The sequence below is a fragment of the Schistocerca cancellata genome, chromosome 8, assembly GCF_023864275.1.
Source record: "Schistocerca cancellata isolate TAMUIC-IGC-003103 chromosome 8, iqSchCanc2.1, whole genome shotgun sequence".
Taxonomy (NCBI): Eukaryota; Metazoa; Arthropoda; class Insecta; order Orthoptera; family Acrididae; genus Schistocerca; species Schistocerca cancellata.
Window position 1 is genome coordinate 416,147,924 of NC_064633.1, and position 15,966 is coordinate 416,163,889.

General features: G+C 43.5%; 1 protein-coding gene across 1 annotated transcript in view; it reads left to right on the top strand.

The window, feature by feature from the left end:
• The first annotated feature begins 887 nt into the window (after positions 1-887).
• The window catches only part of LOC126095042 (endochitinase-like), a 92,632-nt gene continuing 77,553 nt past the window's right edge, over positions 888-15,966 (top strand). Inside the window, exon 1 of the mRNA XM_049909714.1 lies at positions 888-1,040. Coding sequence (XP_049765671.1) covers positions 969-1,040 — 72 coding nt within the window. The 5' untranslated portion in view covers positions 888-968. The remainder of the gene's footprint in view (positions 1,041-15,966) is intronic.

The window sequence follows — 15,966 nt, forward strand, 5'->3', positions numbered from 1 at the left end:
AGACTTCTTTTTTAACACAACAATTAAGCAAGTACATTTTATGAATTAACAACCATTGAAGGTCGATATTTCGATTTTTAAATTTCGTTACCGATGAATATCGAAAATAAAAACCGAGCGAGGTGGCGCAGTGCTTAGCACACTGGACTCGCATTCGGGATGACGACGGTTCAATTCCGCGTCCGGCCATCCCGATTTAGGTTTTCCGTGATTTCCCTAAATCGCTTTAGGCAAATGCCAGGATGGTTCCTTTGACAGGGCACGGCCGACTTCCTTCCCTAGTCCTATGAGACCGATGACCTCGCTGTTAGATCTCTTCCCGCAAAACAACGCAATACAACGAAAATAAAACCTAAAAACAGAAGTACAAGAGGTCTACATTTTTATTCTATGTGCCACACAAAACAATTTCAGAACCGTTGAAAAAAGTGCTTAATTTCTTGCAGCCATATTGCTGTAATCCTCGCACGACGAGTCCCACAAACATTTGCAATCTTTAAATTTCTCTAAAAACTCTGTCATAAAGTGTCGTCCACCTCACGCTCTGTCACATATATTAGAACAGCATTTAAACCGACGCGCAGTGGCGAAAGACGAACTTTTGTAGCGACTTTGGCACGACAGTACTACACACGGCACAATTTGTTGCGGTAGTGTGGTGGCAGGAGGGGGGGGGGGAGAGGAGAGCAGGTTTGTCGGCTGTCGGTAGTGCTAACCGCTCGACATTCCGACAAGTAATGTTCGTCGGTCGGTCGGTCAGAATACCTACACAGGTCTATTTTGTCGGTCGGTCGGACGGGTAACGCGTGTGCGATTCTCCTGCTCCCTGGGTTGCCCCTGCGCGGTAGCAACGTCCTCGACGGTAAGGCAGGTGGCGGGTGTTCCTTGACCTCGGCGGACGGTGGCTAAACGGCCGGCTGGCGCGCTTGCGCACTGTGGGCGGGTTTGACGCGCCGTCCGAGGCCGAGATGCGGCGTGCCGTCCCCCCGCCAGTCCGCAGTCGCCAGCTACCAACAAACAGCATGCGCACGGCTACGCAGGTCAGTACTCCGCCGTCACACGCCACTCGCTGCCGGCTACCTGGCCGTCTTTTCATCTTTGCTATATTTCAAAATCACTGCCATCCGCTCCAACCACTAAACCCCAGTTCTTTGAAGAATCGATTACTGTTGTGTAAAGCAGCTTCAAACTTCTGAGTACTTTAAAAATAAGTGAATGTGTTAAATACTTGGTAATTTCGAAGAATGATTGCCTATCGAAGTCGCGGGGTCCAGACGATACATATCGAACGCGCGATCGTAAATCGATCAAGCAACTCTGGTGGCGGGTGTTGTGAGTATGTTTACAGTGGTCATTGCAGCAACGACAAAAGAAGTGCGTTACAAAAATACTTGTAATTGCAAAGAAGACAACTTAACTCACTCGTTGTCGGTGTTGTCGTCATGTGATATTCCATTACGTTAGTCTGGATGGATAATTTGGTAGAGTCGAACCATGTATTCTTCCTGATACTCGTTCGTTTTCCGCACTCTCCGCAATGAAACTGTAACGGTATTTCGGCATTGAAACTGTTCTTACGAAGTTTTACACACTTCGCACCACCACAGTCTACACTGTCCCTTCTTTCCTCATCCAGTAGTACTCCATATTTGCGACAAATAGTCGAACAATTTTCTACGCTGGATAAACATGGAATTACATTTTTCCGTGTGACAGAATCCGCCGAAGAAACATCAAGAACACCACACATCCCACTCACTAACGACATAAATCGTCTGGGTTTCCCTAGCAACTCACAAACAATTCGTGGAGGTATGTAATTTAGAGCAACTAAGGGAACGACGGAAAACAGATAAAAATTACGATCACAAATAATTGATCACAACACCCGCCAATGGACTCGCATGATCGATTTACGATCGCACGTTCGACATGTATCATTTGGACACCACGACTTCGATAGACAATCATTCTTGGAAATTACCAAATACTTGATGTTAAGCCTGTAAGCGAGAAAAAACTTAAGAAAACGTTTGTAATTATGTTTAAAGCTTTCTGGAATCCGCTAAGTCTCTCACTATCAAACACTGGATGAGTATAGTCTAGGCAATTCGCGCTCCATTTCAAGTAAGGCTACTTTTTCACACATTTCAATGTTTATGACGTCGTATCTCCTATACCATGTGTCGTAGAATGATATAATTTAGCAGGTACGTTCGGTGGTATATGTGGGTACTGTCTGTAAAATGTGTTTCAAAGAGTCAGTAGAATGGCCGGTATTAACTATCACCTTTCTTTCACAAAGCTGCTTTGTCAAACATTACGTTGATGTCTAAGATCGTAGAGTTTTTGTTTTGCACGTTGGTATTTCTGTTGCTATGGGTTTATTTATCGATTGTCATTTTTAATTGTAGTTTACTGATGCTATCTGAGTTGACATATTGTCATTTGGAGATAGTGAGTGAGCTGTGGGGTGTCAAGTGGAGAAATCTGAACATTTCCGACAGATTCTTCTGCTTGGGTACAATAGAAGGGCGATAGCTGCCTAGGCAGCCAGGAACGTTTGCATCATGTATGGGGGTAATCCCACTGGACGGAGCACGGAAAGAAAATGATTTTCTCGTTTTAAGGAGGATAGTTTTGATATTAGTGACTACCCACATTCAGGAAGATCTTCGCTTTAATCCACAATGATTCACATCAACGTAATGGTTCAAATGGCTCTAAACACTATGTGACTTAACTACTGAGGTCATCAGTCCCCTAGAACTTAGAACTACTTAAACCCAACTAACCTAAGGACATCACACACATCCATGCTCGAGGCAGGATTCGAACCTGCGACCGTAGCGGTCGCGCGGTTCCAGACTGTAGCGCCTAGAACCGCTCGGCCACCTCGGCCTGCCACATCATTGTGATAGAGAACTGTGATGAACTATGATCATTCCACCACCGTGCGACATTTTCATTCGAAGGAGAAGGTTCAAAAATCAGGTGTGTGGACGCCGCATGTTCTAAGTCAAAATAAAAAAAATAAAAAAATCAGTACATGGCCATGTGTGCATCTCTGCCTGCTCGTCATCAATTGACTCTTGAACAATACCGACCATTCCTATCCTGTATCGTCAATGGTGACGAGAAATGGTGTTTTTATGCTAACATGAAAAAAAGAAAGAAATGACTGAGTCTTAACAAAGCAGCCCTGTACAAAGCTCCACAAAAGATCATGTGGTGGAACAGCGAGGGAGTGATGCAGGACTACTACGAATTTCTTCCCCAAGGTGTAACCATCGCTACTGACATTTATTGTCAACAGTTGAGACCTCTTGTAGCCGCTGTCCAAGAACAACGACCATGAAGACCGCTTGAAGTAATGCTGCTCAATCGAATAATCTCAAGGAACTTCCTCTCCGGATGAAAATGCGCTCCGAACACAGCTCGACGATTTCTTCACCTCCAAACCACGTGATTTCTACAGTCAACAAATCGCAAAATTGCAACAACGTTGTCAGACTGTTGTGAATAATGAAGGGATGGCTAAAGTCTCTTGTTATGTGTACCTGTTGTGTTTATTAAAATTATGCAAAAATGCTAGAAACTTATGCACAACCGAAAATATCTGATGTAGTGTTTATATGATCAAAGCTAACGCCTTGCCTTTAGATTTGATCAAAGAAAGCGATTATCTTCTGTTTTTTGCAAGCTGCTGGCGTGTACCGGGTGGTTATAACTGAAGTACAGCTGTTTACGCCGGCCGAAGTGGCCGTGCGGTTCTAGGCGCTGCAGTCTGGAACCGCAAGACCGCTACGGTCGCAGGTTCGAATCCTGCCTCGGGCATGGATGTGTGTGATGTCCTTAGGTTAGTTCGGTTTAACTAGTTCTAAGTTCTAGGGGACTAATGACCTCAGAAGTTGAGTCCCATAGTGCTCAGAGCCATTTGAACCATTTTTAAACAGCTGTTTACAGAGGTTTAGTGTGAGCTGCAATTATCATATGGCAGCGAAGCTTGTCGGATTCCCTAATGCGTTAATGCGAAACAATTTTGCAGTGGAAAAAATTAGTTCCAACTTTGGACACCAGGTGAAAATCTGGCACTTCCCAACACCTCGTTGACGTTTCCGGCGCTCATATTGAACAAACTGTTTTAGCGGCAGTTACTAATAAAATCAACAATATGGCTTTCTGACTTGTTCGAACCCTTCTGCTCATGTCCCACCCCTAATACATTACAATTTCATTTCTGTAAGCCTTTCTTGCATTCAGAGCGCCAGATTTGCACCTGGTGGCCAAAATTGGAATTATTGTTTTTTACTTCAGTAAATCGGTTCCGCAATAATGCATTAGAATTGCTGCCAAGCTTCGCTGCCATACGATAGTCACAGCCCTCACTGGACATACGCGAATAGCTACGCTTTAATTGTAACCATCCGGTGTAAACCTACTGTGAAACTGTTGTGTGTTGTGTATATGGAGTGGAGAAGCACACTCGAAATGCGCAGGTGGTCGTATTGTAAATATTGAAAGACCTTTTATAAACTGGGATGAAATAATTTTTTAAGCAGGGAAAGGGAAACTCTTTCTTCAAAGCGAATTAGAATGGTCTGTACTGACAGATTTGTGGAAGAAGTCAAATGCAGGGAAAATTGAAGACAAATTCACTGTCACCACTGATTTTTGTTTGTTCATTGAAAAGAGAATTAAAGAATTGTTGTTCGTTAATGGCAGAAAATTAGCACAATACGATTCACCGATGATGCAGCAGCGGTACTGAAAGTGAAGAGAAAGGCTGGAAAAAATTAACTTCATAGGTGCACATAAGGGATAGAAGCAAGGACAAGGACAAAAGATCTTTTATAAGAATAAATATCAGCTAATGTCCAAGAATATAACAGTCATGCCTCGTTCTGAATGTATTAAAAGGAGTCTGAAATCCGAAAAGAAATTCGGGAATGAATTATAAACAGCATAAAGCCTCAGTAAGTACTTAGCAAGCAGGCGGATATATACCAAATCAGTTCCTTTTGAATTTAAACATATCAGGTGACAATAATTACTCAAGCTAAGACATTTTCAGTGATACTATTAGGATTTGGCTACTGTGAACTGTGTAAATTACACTGCACTCAGATTTTAGATGTTAACATTAACAGGAGGAGGGATACTACTTTAATCACATTTAGTATTCGTGTTGGAAAAATCAGTCCCTTTCAGTGACTGGGAACTATGAAACAAACAACATAAAAAATAGTGGTTTCTTTGTCAAGAAATTTGATAAATACCGGCTCAGAGAAGTAATAAAACATAATGCATCATGCAGAAATTTTACTGCATTACGACGAAAATGTATAGTAAGCGATAAGCGTCTTCCCTTTCATCACTTCTTGAGCGGTGCCAGAGAGAAAAGGTTTGGTAAGGGTTTGAAATTATGTGTAAATTTGGTCGGAAGTGTTGTCATTCTCAAATGCTGGTTGAATATATAGTGTGGGCATTAGCGCGCAATGAGTTGGCGCTGCCTCTAGGCGTAGACAGTTTCATACTGTGATAAGCATAAGATTATAATAACTCAGTTAATAGATTATGACAGCATATTAAATTTTTATATTCTCTTGGTAATTATATGAAATACTAAAAATGAAATTAATGTTGCCTCTCGAAGCCATTGGGTAGGCAGCCTATTACTGGCACTTTGTTCACTGCCAATGCTTTAATTGTTCATTATATGTGTATACAGAGGATTAAATTTCAAACAAATTAAAAAATGTGAAACGGTTTTCACCAGCATGAACGTGAGGCAGGGGCTTAGGAAACCAAATACTATGCGAAATTTTAAAACGTAAACACATACTATTTTCAACACAAACTTGTGTATTTTTAAATGGAGATCCCATCAATAGCATGAAAAATCACAAAAATAGGAGAGTGTTGCATAGATTGTAGTTTCTGCAGATATTGCCGCACACGCCGCAGTAATATGATGTTGTATATCATCTATTGTCGTTGGGGGTTCTTGATACACTCTGTCTCTCACTGCGCCCCAGAGAAAGAAGTCTAATGGCGTCAAGTCGGGGGACCGTGCTGGTCATCGCACAGTACCTCCCCGCCACATCCACCTATTTGGAAATGTCGCATCTAGAACGTCTCTGGCAACTTTTGCAGTGTGTGCGGGATATCCACCATGTTGGAACCAAGTTGGTAGACGTGCTTCCAATCCTAGAACCTCCATGAGGAGCGCTAGTGTGTGTTGAAGAAATGATGCAAATTGCTGTCCATGCAATGTTCCCCGGTAAAAATAGGAACCTACGATACAGTTAGCAATGATACCGCACCAAACACTGACACTCTACTGTCATTGATGAGCAACTTGGCGAATCCAGTGGAGATTTTGCACGGGCCAGTAGTGCATGTTCCACAGATTCACATTACCATGATTTGTAAATGAAGCCTCGTCCGTGAACAACGTATTGCTTAGGAATACTAGATTACCTTGCAACTGCTGAAGTGCAAAACGACAGAATGCAATGCGAGATTCAAAGTCATTCCCGTAAAGTTCTTGGTGCGGTGAGATATGGAACGGATGAAACCGATGCCGATGCAAGACTCTGCACACACTACAGTGACTTATTCTTACACCTCGTGTAACTTCTCATACACACACTTGAGGATTGTGCACTACGACAGCCAGAACAGCGATTTCGTTTCCATTGCCAGTCGCTGGCGTTGTACGTCGACGTTTTGTGGGTGCCCAGCTTCCTGTTTCCGTGAGTGTCTTGCAGATGTTGCTAATGGTTCGACGTGACGGACTCCGCCGATCTGGGTAGCGTTCAGCATACAGTGTCACAGCTGCGGTTGCATATCTGTCTAGATGACGGCGAATGTAACACGCAACAAGAAAACCGGTTTTAATGTGGCAACGTTTGTGAATTACGTTGAAGTATGAGAGCAGTTCAGCAGACCAGATTCGGAGACACTTGTACACTGAAGGTGTGATACTGGTATGTTTACAGACTGATATGTATACAGACGCCAGTGCCTTGTCAGAAACTGCGACGCCGTTGCTATCCTTCACAAGCCACTATTTCAGAACTTATAGGGTTTAGAAACGTTAAACCAAGTGTGTTACCGCTAATTGTACCTCTAGCTGTCATTTCGCAACGATAAACATTATGCGCAGGACATTCATCATTCTGATACCACATTATTTGACACATTATAAGAGGTGGACTGGTTCAAGTAAGGTACAACTCAAGAAGGGATTAAATTACCCCCCTTTAGGTGTCCCATCAATGAAATATGGGCCAATGATGTGTTGTCATACAACACCACACCATACATAAACACTCCACTGACGTAGCACGTCAATCACATACGATTACCCGCAGCGTGAGGTGCAAGCTTGAGTCTCAGGACGTGCGCTTGCTGTGCGCTCAATTTATTTCAAGAGTCAACTTCGCTTCGCAATTTCTCTGGATGTAACTGACGTATTGCAATGCAACCAACGCCAATATTTTTGTGATTTTTCATGCTATTGATCGCATACGGAATAATAGGGAGTGTTCATTTAAAAGTACACAAGTTTGTGTTGGAAAGAATAGTATTTGTTATATATATATATATATATATATAGGATGGTCCATTGATCGTGATCGGGGCAAATATCTCACGAAATAAGCGCCAAACGAAAAAACTACAAAGAACGAAACTTGTCTAGCTTGAAGGGGGAAACCAGGTGGCGCTATGGTTGGCCCGCTAGATGGCGCTGCCATAGGTCAAACGGATATCAACTGCGTTTTTAGAAATAGGAACCTCCATTTTTTATTACATATTCGAGTAGTACGTAAAGAAATATGAATGTTTTTGTTGGACCACTTTTTTCGCTTTGTGATAGATGGCACTGTAAAAGTCACAAACATATGGCTCACAATTTTAGACGAACAGTTGGTAACAGGCAGGTTTTTTAAAGTAAAATACAGAACATAGGTACGTTTGAATATTTTATTTCGGTTGTTCCAATGTGATACATGTACCTTTGTGAACTTATCACTTCTGAGAACGCACGCTGTTACAGCGTGATTACCTGTAAATACCGCGTTAATGCAATAAATTCTCAAAATGATGTCCGTCAACCTCAATGGAATTGGCAATACGTGTAACGACATTCGTCTCAACAGCGAGTAGTTCGCCTTCCGTAATGTTCGCACATGCATTGACAATACGCTGACTCATGTTGTCAGGCGTTGTCGGTGGATCACGATAGGAAATATCCTTCATCTCTCCCCACAGAAAGAAATCCGGGGACGTCAGATCCGGTGAACGTACGGCCCATGATATGGTGCTTCGACGACCAATCCACCTGTCATGAAATATGCTATTCAATACCAAACGCGAGCTGTGCGCTGGACATCCATCATGTTGGAACTACGTCGCCATTCTGTCATGCAGTGAAACATCTTGTAGTAACATCGGTAGAACATTACGTAGGAAATCAGCTTACATTGCACCATTTAGATGGCCACCGATAAAATTGGGGCCGATTATCCTTCTTCCCATGATGCTGCACCATACATTAACCCGCCAAGGTCGCTGATTTTCCACTTGTTGCAGCCTTCGTGAATTTTTCGTTGCCCAATAATGCATATTATGCCGGTTTACATTACCGCTGTTAGTGAATGACGCTTCGCCGCTAAATGGAACGCATGCAAAAAATCTGTCATCGTCTCGTAATTTCTCTTGTGCCCAGTGGCAGAACTGTGCACGACGTTCAAAGTCGTCACCATGCAATTCCTGGTGTATAGAAATATGGTACGGATGCAATCGATGTTGATGTAGCATTCTCAACACCGACATTTTTGAGATTCCCGGTTCTCGCGCAATTTGTCTGCTACTAATATGCTAAAGCACTTACTTGGGCATCATCATTTCTTGTAGATCGTAGTTGACGTTTCACATGTGGCTGAAAACTTCCTTTTTCCTTAAATAACGTAACTATCCGGCGAACGGTCCGGACACTTGGATGATGTCGTCCAGGATACCGAGCACCATACATAGCACACGCCCGTTGGGCATTTTGATCACAATAGCCATACTTCAACACGATATCGACCTTTTCTGCAATTGGTAAACGGTTCATTTTAACACGGGTAATGTACCACGCAGCAAATACCGTCCACACTGGCGGAATGTTACGTGATACCACGTACTTATACGTTTGTGACTATTACAGCGCCATATATCACAAAGCGAAAAAAGTGTTCCAACTAGAACAGTCATATTTCTTTACGTACTACATGAATATGTAATAAAAATGGGGGTTCCTCTTTTAAAAAACGCAGTTTATATCCGTTTGACCTATGGCAGCGCCATCTAGTGGGCCATCCATAGCGCCATCTGACTTCCCCCTTGAAGCTAGACGAGTTTCGTTCTTTGTAGTCTTTTCGTTTGACGCTTATTTCGAGAGATATTTGGCCCGGTCACGATCAATGGACCACCCTGTATATATTAGTCTCGAAGTTTCACACACACACACACAGCTCTCTCAAGGAAGTTTCACATTAATTAATTTGTTTGAAATTTAATTACATATGTAATATATATTTGAACAATTAACGCACTGGCAATGAATGAAGTTTTACAGAATTGCGGGTGCACACCCATATCATGCTGAAGCAAAGCTGAATTCCAAAAAATGGTTCAAATGGCTCTGAGCACTATGCGACTTAACTTCTGAGATCATCAGTCGCCTAGAACTTGGAACTAATTAAACCTATCTAACCTAAGGACATCACACACATCCATGCCCGAGGCAGGATTCGAACCTGCGACCGCAGCGGTCGCTCGACTGCAGACTGTAGCGCCTAGAACCGCACGGCCACTCCGGCCGGCAGCTGAATTCCATTCAGCAACATAGAATAAGTTTGTGTCAGTGCACACGCCTTCTCAGTGTGACACCGACTAAAGGCAGTTAGCACTGATCACATTCCACTATCAGTGAACGACCAAATGCCGCCGCCAGTGCAGTTACAACAGCCAAATCGACTCGCTGCAACGAGGAACTTCCTTCACGTCGAACGCCTTATCTCCATGTAAGTCCGCGCGCGACGGCTTACTAACACTACAATGCTCTGCTTTCACTGCTGTGTACAACTAGTTTTAAATTAAACTCTGGCCCCACACCACCCCATCCCTGGCATAAACTCAGCTTCGATGAAGCACTGCAATCCACATTCACTTGCCCGTCCACAAATATATCGAGCGGTGCGCGCTTTCCCCCTTTAAGCTTCGGCGCTGCACGCTCATCACCTTACGGTGAGCGATACCTGGCGGGCCGATAGTAAGATTCTGTGCAATTGACTAGGGACCGTTTCATTTACAAGGGTCTTCTGTTTCTTCTTAGCCTAGAAAGCTTCCATTTTATCGCTGTGAGCAAGTTTTCTCTCCTCTGTCCACTACAGTCTGTTGGTTTCTGTGCTTCCACCCCTTGTGGAGCGACCTGCCGGCATTTGGGACTGTTCAGTATGGTTTCTAGCGAAATTTCAAGATGCTCCAGGTCTGGTTTCACTGTGGTGATACTTTTTTTTTGGACGTTCTCCCTTTACCTGTCTTGGTAAAGCTCCTATTCGTGAGTCTGCTGAGGTGCATGTAGGTCAAAATGTCCATAGAAGGCCAGTCGCCTCTTCCTAAGAGGTGTGTATGTCTTCCTGGAGATCGTACAGCTCGCCGTTGTCTGATCCTGTAGGCGCCATTTTCTACTCTTATTGGTGCTAGAGTTCTCCTTGGGATTTTTCGTTCTCTGAACTCTGTTTCCTGAGTGGACACTTTCTGTTCATCAACAGACATTCAGGAAGGCATACAGTACGGAGGTTCTTACTGCTAAGTTGTGTTGTTTAAGGTTATTGGAAAGGTATTTGGAGATGTAAATGCTCTTTCAGGAGTGGTATACCATTTCCAACTTAGCACTTCTGGTATCTATTGCCAGTTTCTGTCTCATCTGCTGAAATCCACTCTCCTAAATATTTGACTGCAGGGACTTTACGAACGGTGGTGCCTTCTAATCGAATTGCAGTAGGACTCCCTTTATGTTACTAAGGAACTCAGTTTTTTGAATACTGACCTTCGAACAGGTCTTAGCTGCCGTGCTGTATAACCTCTGTAGCTGATGAGTAGCCTCCTCTATATTGTTAGCTAACAAGACAAAGTCATCTGCAAAGTCTAGGCAGGATCCATTGAGGTCATCTTTCTAGCATCCAGTCTTCATTCCAGTTCCTGATGGAAGTGTGCAAGTCCACTCCCTTGTAATCTTCTCCAGCGAGCAATTGAATAGCACGCACGAGAGGCCGTCACCTTGTGTAACTCCCATTTGAATGGCGAAACACTCAGAAATATCATCTCTACATCTGACTACAGAGGTGGTGTTCCTCAGAATGGCCCACACTAGACTGGTGGTCTTCCCATTTAGGTCCACTTCTCGTAGGGTAGCGGTGAGAGCCTGTCTGTCGAATCATATGCCATTTCAAAGTCCACTAGGATGGCTACTCACGGTGGTCCTCCGTGATTCCGGTATATAAGAATGGTCTTGAGGTTTTTATTTGCTCTGTGCAAGATCTACTAGCTCGAAAGTCAGCCTGATGTTCACCTACTTAGGAGTCACCTTGATTGGTTAATAAATAGTCAGCCGTGTGATAACTGACAGCCAATTGAAGTTTTTCAACATTTCCGCGACTCTCTCCTGTCGGTCATACAAAACTGTGACCATTCGAGTAAACGTCTAGTGTAGCTGTCAGTCCTATTTGGAACGGGTCCCACATACCTGAGCAATAGGAAGATCTCACGAGATTTTTGTAAGCATTCTCCCTTGTAGCCTCACTGCATTTTCCCAGAATCCTACCAATGAACTGAAGTCTACCACATGCTTTACTTACAACTGAACCCATGTGATCATTGCATTTAACATCCTTTCAAATTGTTGCAACCAAGTATTTGCATGAGTTGTGTGATTCCAGTGTTCCTGGGTGAATTACGCGTTCCCATCTCTCATCGAATGAGGGTACGTCCAGAATTGTCGAACATGATCCTTTTGGAGGTTCAGGTGTTGTCGCATGGGGAGGCATAATGTTGCACGGGCGTACTTACCTCCAAACCGTTGAAGACGATACACTCGCCGGTCAACATTATGCTGACATTGAACTCCTTTCCCACGTTGGTCTGTTCATGGGTGAATTCGAATCTCATTTCGTTTTTATGGATTAAAATGTGTGACCGCACTGAACAGCGCATGCGGAGCAGCTCTTGGAACGAGGGAATATTCGGCGAATAGTCTGGCTTGGCCGTTTCAGGACTTAAATCCCATCGAGCACGTATGGCATGCCTTGGGGGGTATTGCACCACTTTCACGTGCACCAACGACCATCCATCAGTTTTCAACAGCGCTGATAGAGGAATGCAACGCCTTACCACAAGAGCTCCTTATCAACCTTTTGACCAGCATGGGAGCACGTTACAGAGCAGGCATTGCCGCCTGTGGTGCTCACACTCCCTGTTAAGAACCATGTCCGGCCTTTTGTAATGTACACGGGACCATAAGGAATTGCAGTGACTACAAAGTAATTGTTGTCTTTGAATAAAAGTGTCATTTCTCTTCCTCTCACTGCGTATTTTTTTCAGTTATCTGCTACACTAGCAGTTCTTTCTATGTATGGTCTAACTTTCGTCGTACTATGTTATTTCGCAGGTACACATCATGCAAAAGTAAGTTTTGCACAGCAGTGTATTTTATGGGCGTTACTCACTTATCACTACACTGTGTGCTATTTATGATGCACTCTGTATTTATACTTACCCCACCATGTTTGAATTACTGACTATTTTATTAATGGCAACAATCATTACTGCTTGTAACAACGACTAAACGCATTTTACAGGTAATTATTTAGGATGTAAGATGATTCAGGTGTTGTAGAATTACACAGCGCTCCCTTCATAATATGCGTACTTGGATCACTTCCTCAGTTCTAAATTATGTCAAACTGTGTCGAAACATTCTTTCACGCAAAGGATCAAAGTATCCAGCCACGAAAATATTTGATCAACTTCCTTGTGAATTCAAGCTACTGGAAGATAATGAGAGTTTTAAGAACAGATTGAAATTAATCATGGCCGAGCGGTTCTAGGCGCTTCAGTCTGGAACCGCGCTGCTGCTAAGGTCACAGGTTCAAAACCTGCCTCGGGCATGGATGTGTGTGATGTCCTTAGGTTAGTTAGATTTAAGTAGTTCAAGTCTAGAGGACTGATGATTCAAATGGTTCAAATGGCTCTGAGCACTATGGGACTTAACTTCTGAGGTCATCAGTCCCCTAGAACTTAGAACTACTTAAACCTAACTAACCTAAGGACATCACACACATCCATGCCCGAGGCAGGATTCGAACCTGCGACCGTAGCGGTCGCGCAGTTCCAAACTGTAGCGCCTAGAACCGCTCGGCCACCCCGGCCGGCAGAGGACTGATGACCTCAGATGTTAAGTCCTATAGTACTTAGAGCCATTTGAAATTAATCACTCGACAACTCCTTCCACTCCACAGAGCAATTTGTGAGTAGGTTGTACATATGTGGTTGGATCACTTTTAACAAATGTGAAATGCTGATACATTAATAATCGGTGTATCCGCCAGTTTGCTGAATGTAAATATGCAAATTTTCATGCATTGTGTTGTACAAGTTCCAGATGTCAGTTTGTGGTGTGGAATTCCATGCCTGTTGCACTTGGTCGCTCAATACAGTGACGGTTAATGCTGTTTGTGGATGAAGCTGGAGTTGTCGTCCATTCGTGTCCCATATGTTCTCGATTGGAGAAGATCTGACGATCGATCAGGCGAAGGCAACGTGTCGACACTCTGCAGAGCACGCTGGGTTACAACAGCGGTATGCAGATGGGAAACATCCACTGGAACCCTGTTCATGAATATCAACACAATAGTTCGAATCACCAGACTCATGTACAATTTTGCCGTCATGTGTATGCTATAATCATGAGAGGACTCCTGCTGTCATACGAAATCGCACCTCAGACCGCAACTCTGGCTGTAGGTCCAGTATGTCTAGCATGCAGACAAGTTGATGGCTAGCCTCAAATGGCCTCCTTCTGACCAGCACACGGCCATCACTGACACCGAGGCAGAACCAGCTTTCATCAGAAAACTCAACAACCCTCCAATGACGTCACCATAGTCTTAAATGGCGGTGGTTTGGAATCAGTAAAATACACGCTACGGGACACTTGGCTCGGAGTGGTACAGTGACTCCTTTGTAGTCCATCAACAAAGGAGGTGGCTTACAAAACACTCGTTCGACCTATACTTGAGTATTGCGCATCAGTGTGGGATCCGTACCAGATCGGGTTGACGGAGGAGATAGAGAAGATCCAAAGAAGAGCGGCGCGTTTCGTCACAGGGTTATTTGGTAACCGTGATAGCGTTACGGAGATGTTTAACAAACTCAAGTGGCAGACTCTGCAAGAGAGGCGCTCTGCATCGCGGTGTAGCTTGCTCGCCAGGTTTCGAGAGAGTGCGTTTCTGGATGAGGTATCGAATATATTGCTTCCCCCTACTTATACCTCCCGAGGAGATCACGAATGTAAAATTAGAGAGATTAGAGCGCGCACGGAGGCTTTCAGACAGTCGTTCTTCCCGCGAACCATACGCGACTGGAACAGGGAAGGGAGGTAATGACAATGGCACGTAAAGTGCCCTCCGCCACACACCGTTGGGTGGCTTGCGGAGTATAAATGTAGATGTAGATGTAGATGTAGATGTAGATGCAGATGTAGATGTAGTAGTTGTCCTTGAAGTAACTGATTTCTAGCAGTTCGTTGTGTCATTGTGGTGCCAACTGCTGCTCTAGTTGCTGCTGTAGATGCAGTAAGATGCACCAGAGGCATACGCCGAACACGATGGTCTTTCCTCTCGTTAGTGCCAAGCGGCTGTCCGGAGCCCGGTCTTCTTGTGACCGTACACCCATGTGACCACTGCTGCCAGCAATCACGTACAGTGACTATATTCATACCAAGTTCTTCCGCAGTATCGCAGAAGGAACATCCAGCTTCTCGTAACACTATTACACGACCTCGTTTAAATTCATGGACATATTGATAATGGCGTCTTTGTCTCCTTAAAGGCATTCTTGACCAACATCAATTCACAAAGGACAATCCCAAAGACAGCTAACGTTCACGAACGTTATAGCGTGTATTTAAAGCGAACCTGATGTCCGTCCTCGTACTGGCGCTACTAGCACCACTATACTATGACGTTGACATCATCATTTAGATTCAGGAACACTCCTGTCAACTTCCATTTTTGTCGCACAACTCCTTCTTGATGTTGCGATCTTTTTTCCGTCATTGTATAAAGAGCAAATTGTATTGCAGTACCTCAGATCTCCAGCTGTCTACAGATTGAAGCTTATCTGCTAATGACTACGTTAACGTCGTCAGTATTTTTAACACGTTGACCTTTGCCACAACAATCAGGAGAGATATTCCTGAGTGAAAAAAGTACTTGAATTAAATTTTCGTCTGTGATGCTATACGGCTGTATTGATTACGTTGACTGTAACGTTTCAGATTCGACTGTAGGAACTCAAAAAATCATAAAACTAAGTCCTCATTGTCATCACATGCACGTCTAGCAAAATCAGTTGAATATGAGCTGAGTAGAAGATTGTGAACGATACTGTTTTATTAGCAGTAAGCTTGCGTGTCGCTGCTATCAATTTCTTTTATGTAATAAGTTTTTGTAGCTGTAACGCTCAACTAGATTTTCTTTTCTAACTCATCAGATACCGCAATTTATCGTAATTGCTGTCCAGTTTCAGCAATTATGTTTCATTTTGTTTGCAGAGGTTATATATATGACATTTAAATTACCTTTGCTTTCTTTTTTCAAGTGTTCAGTACACTGAAAGGAATATTAGCAT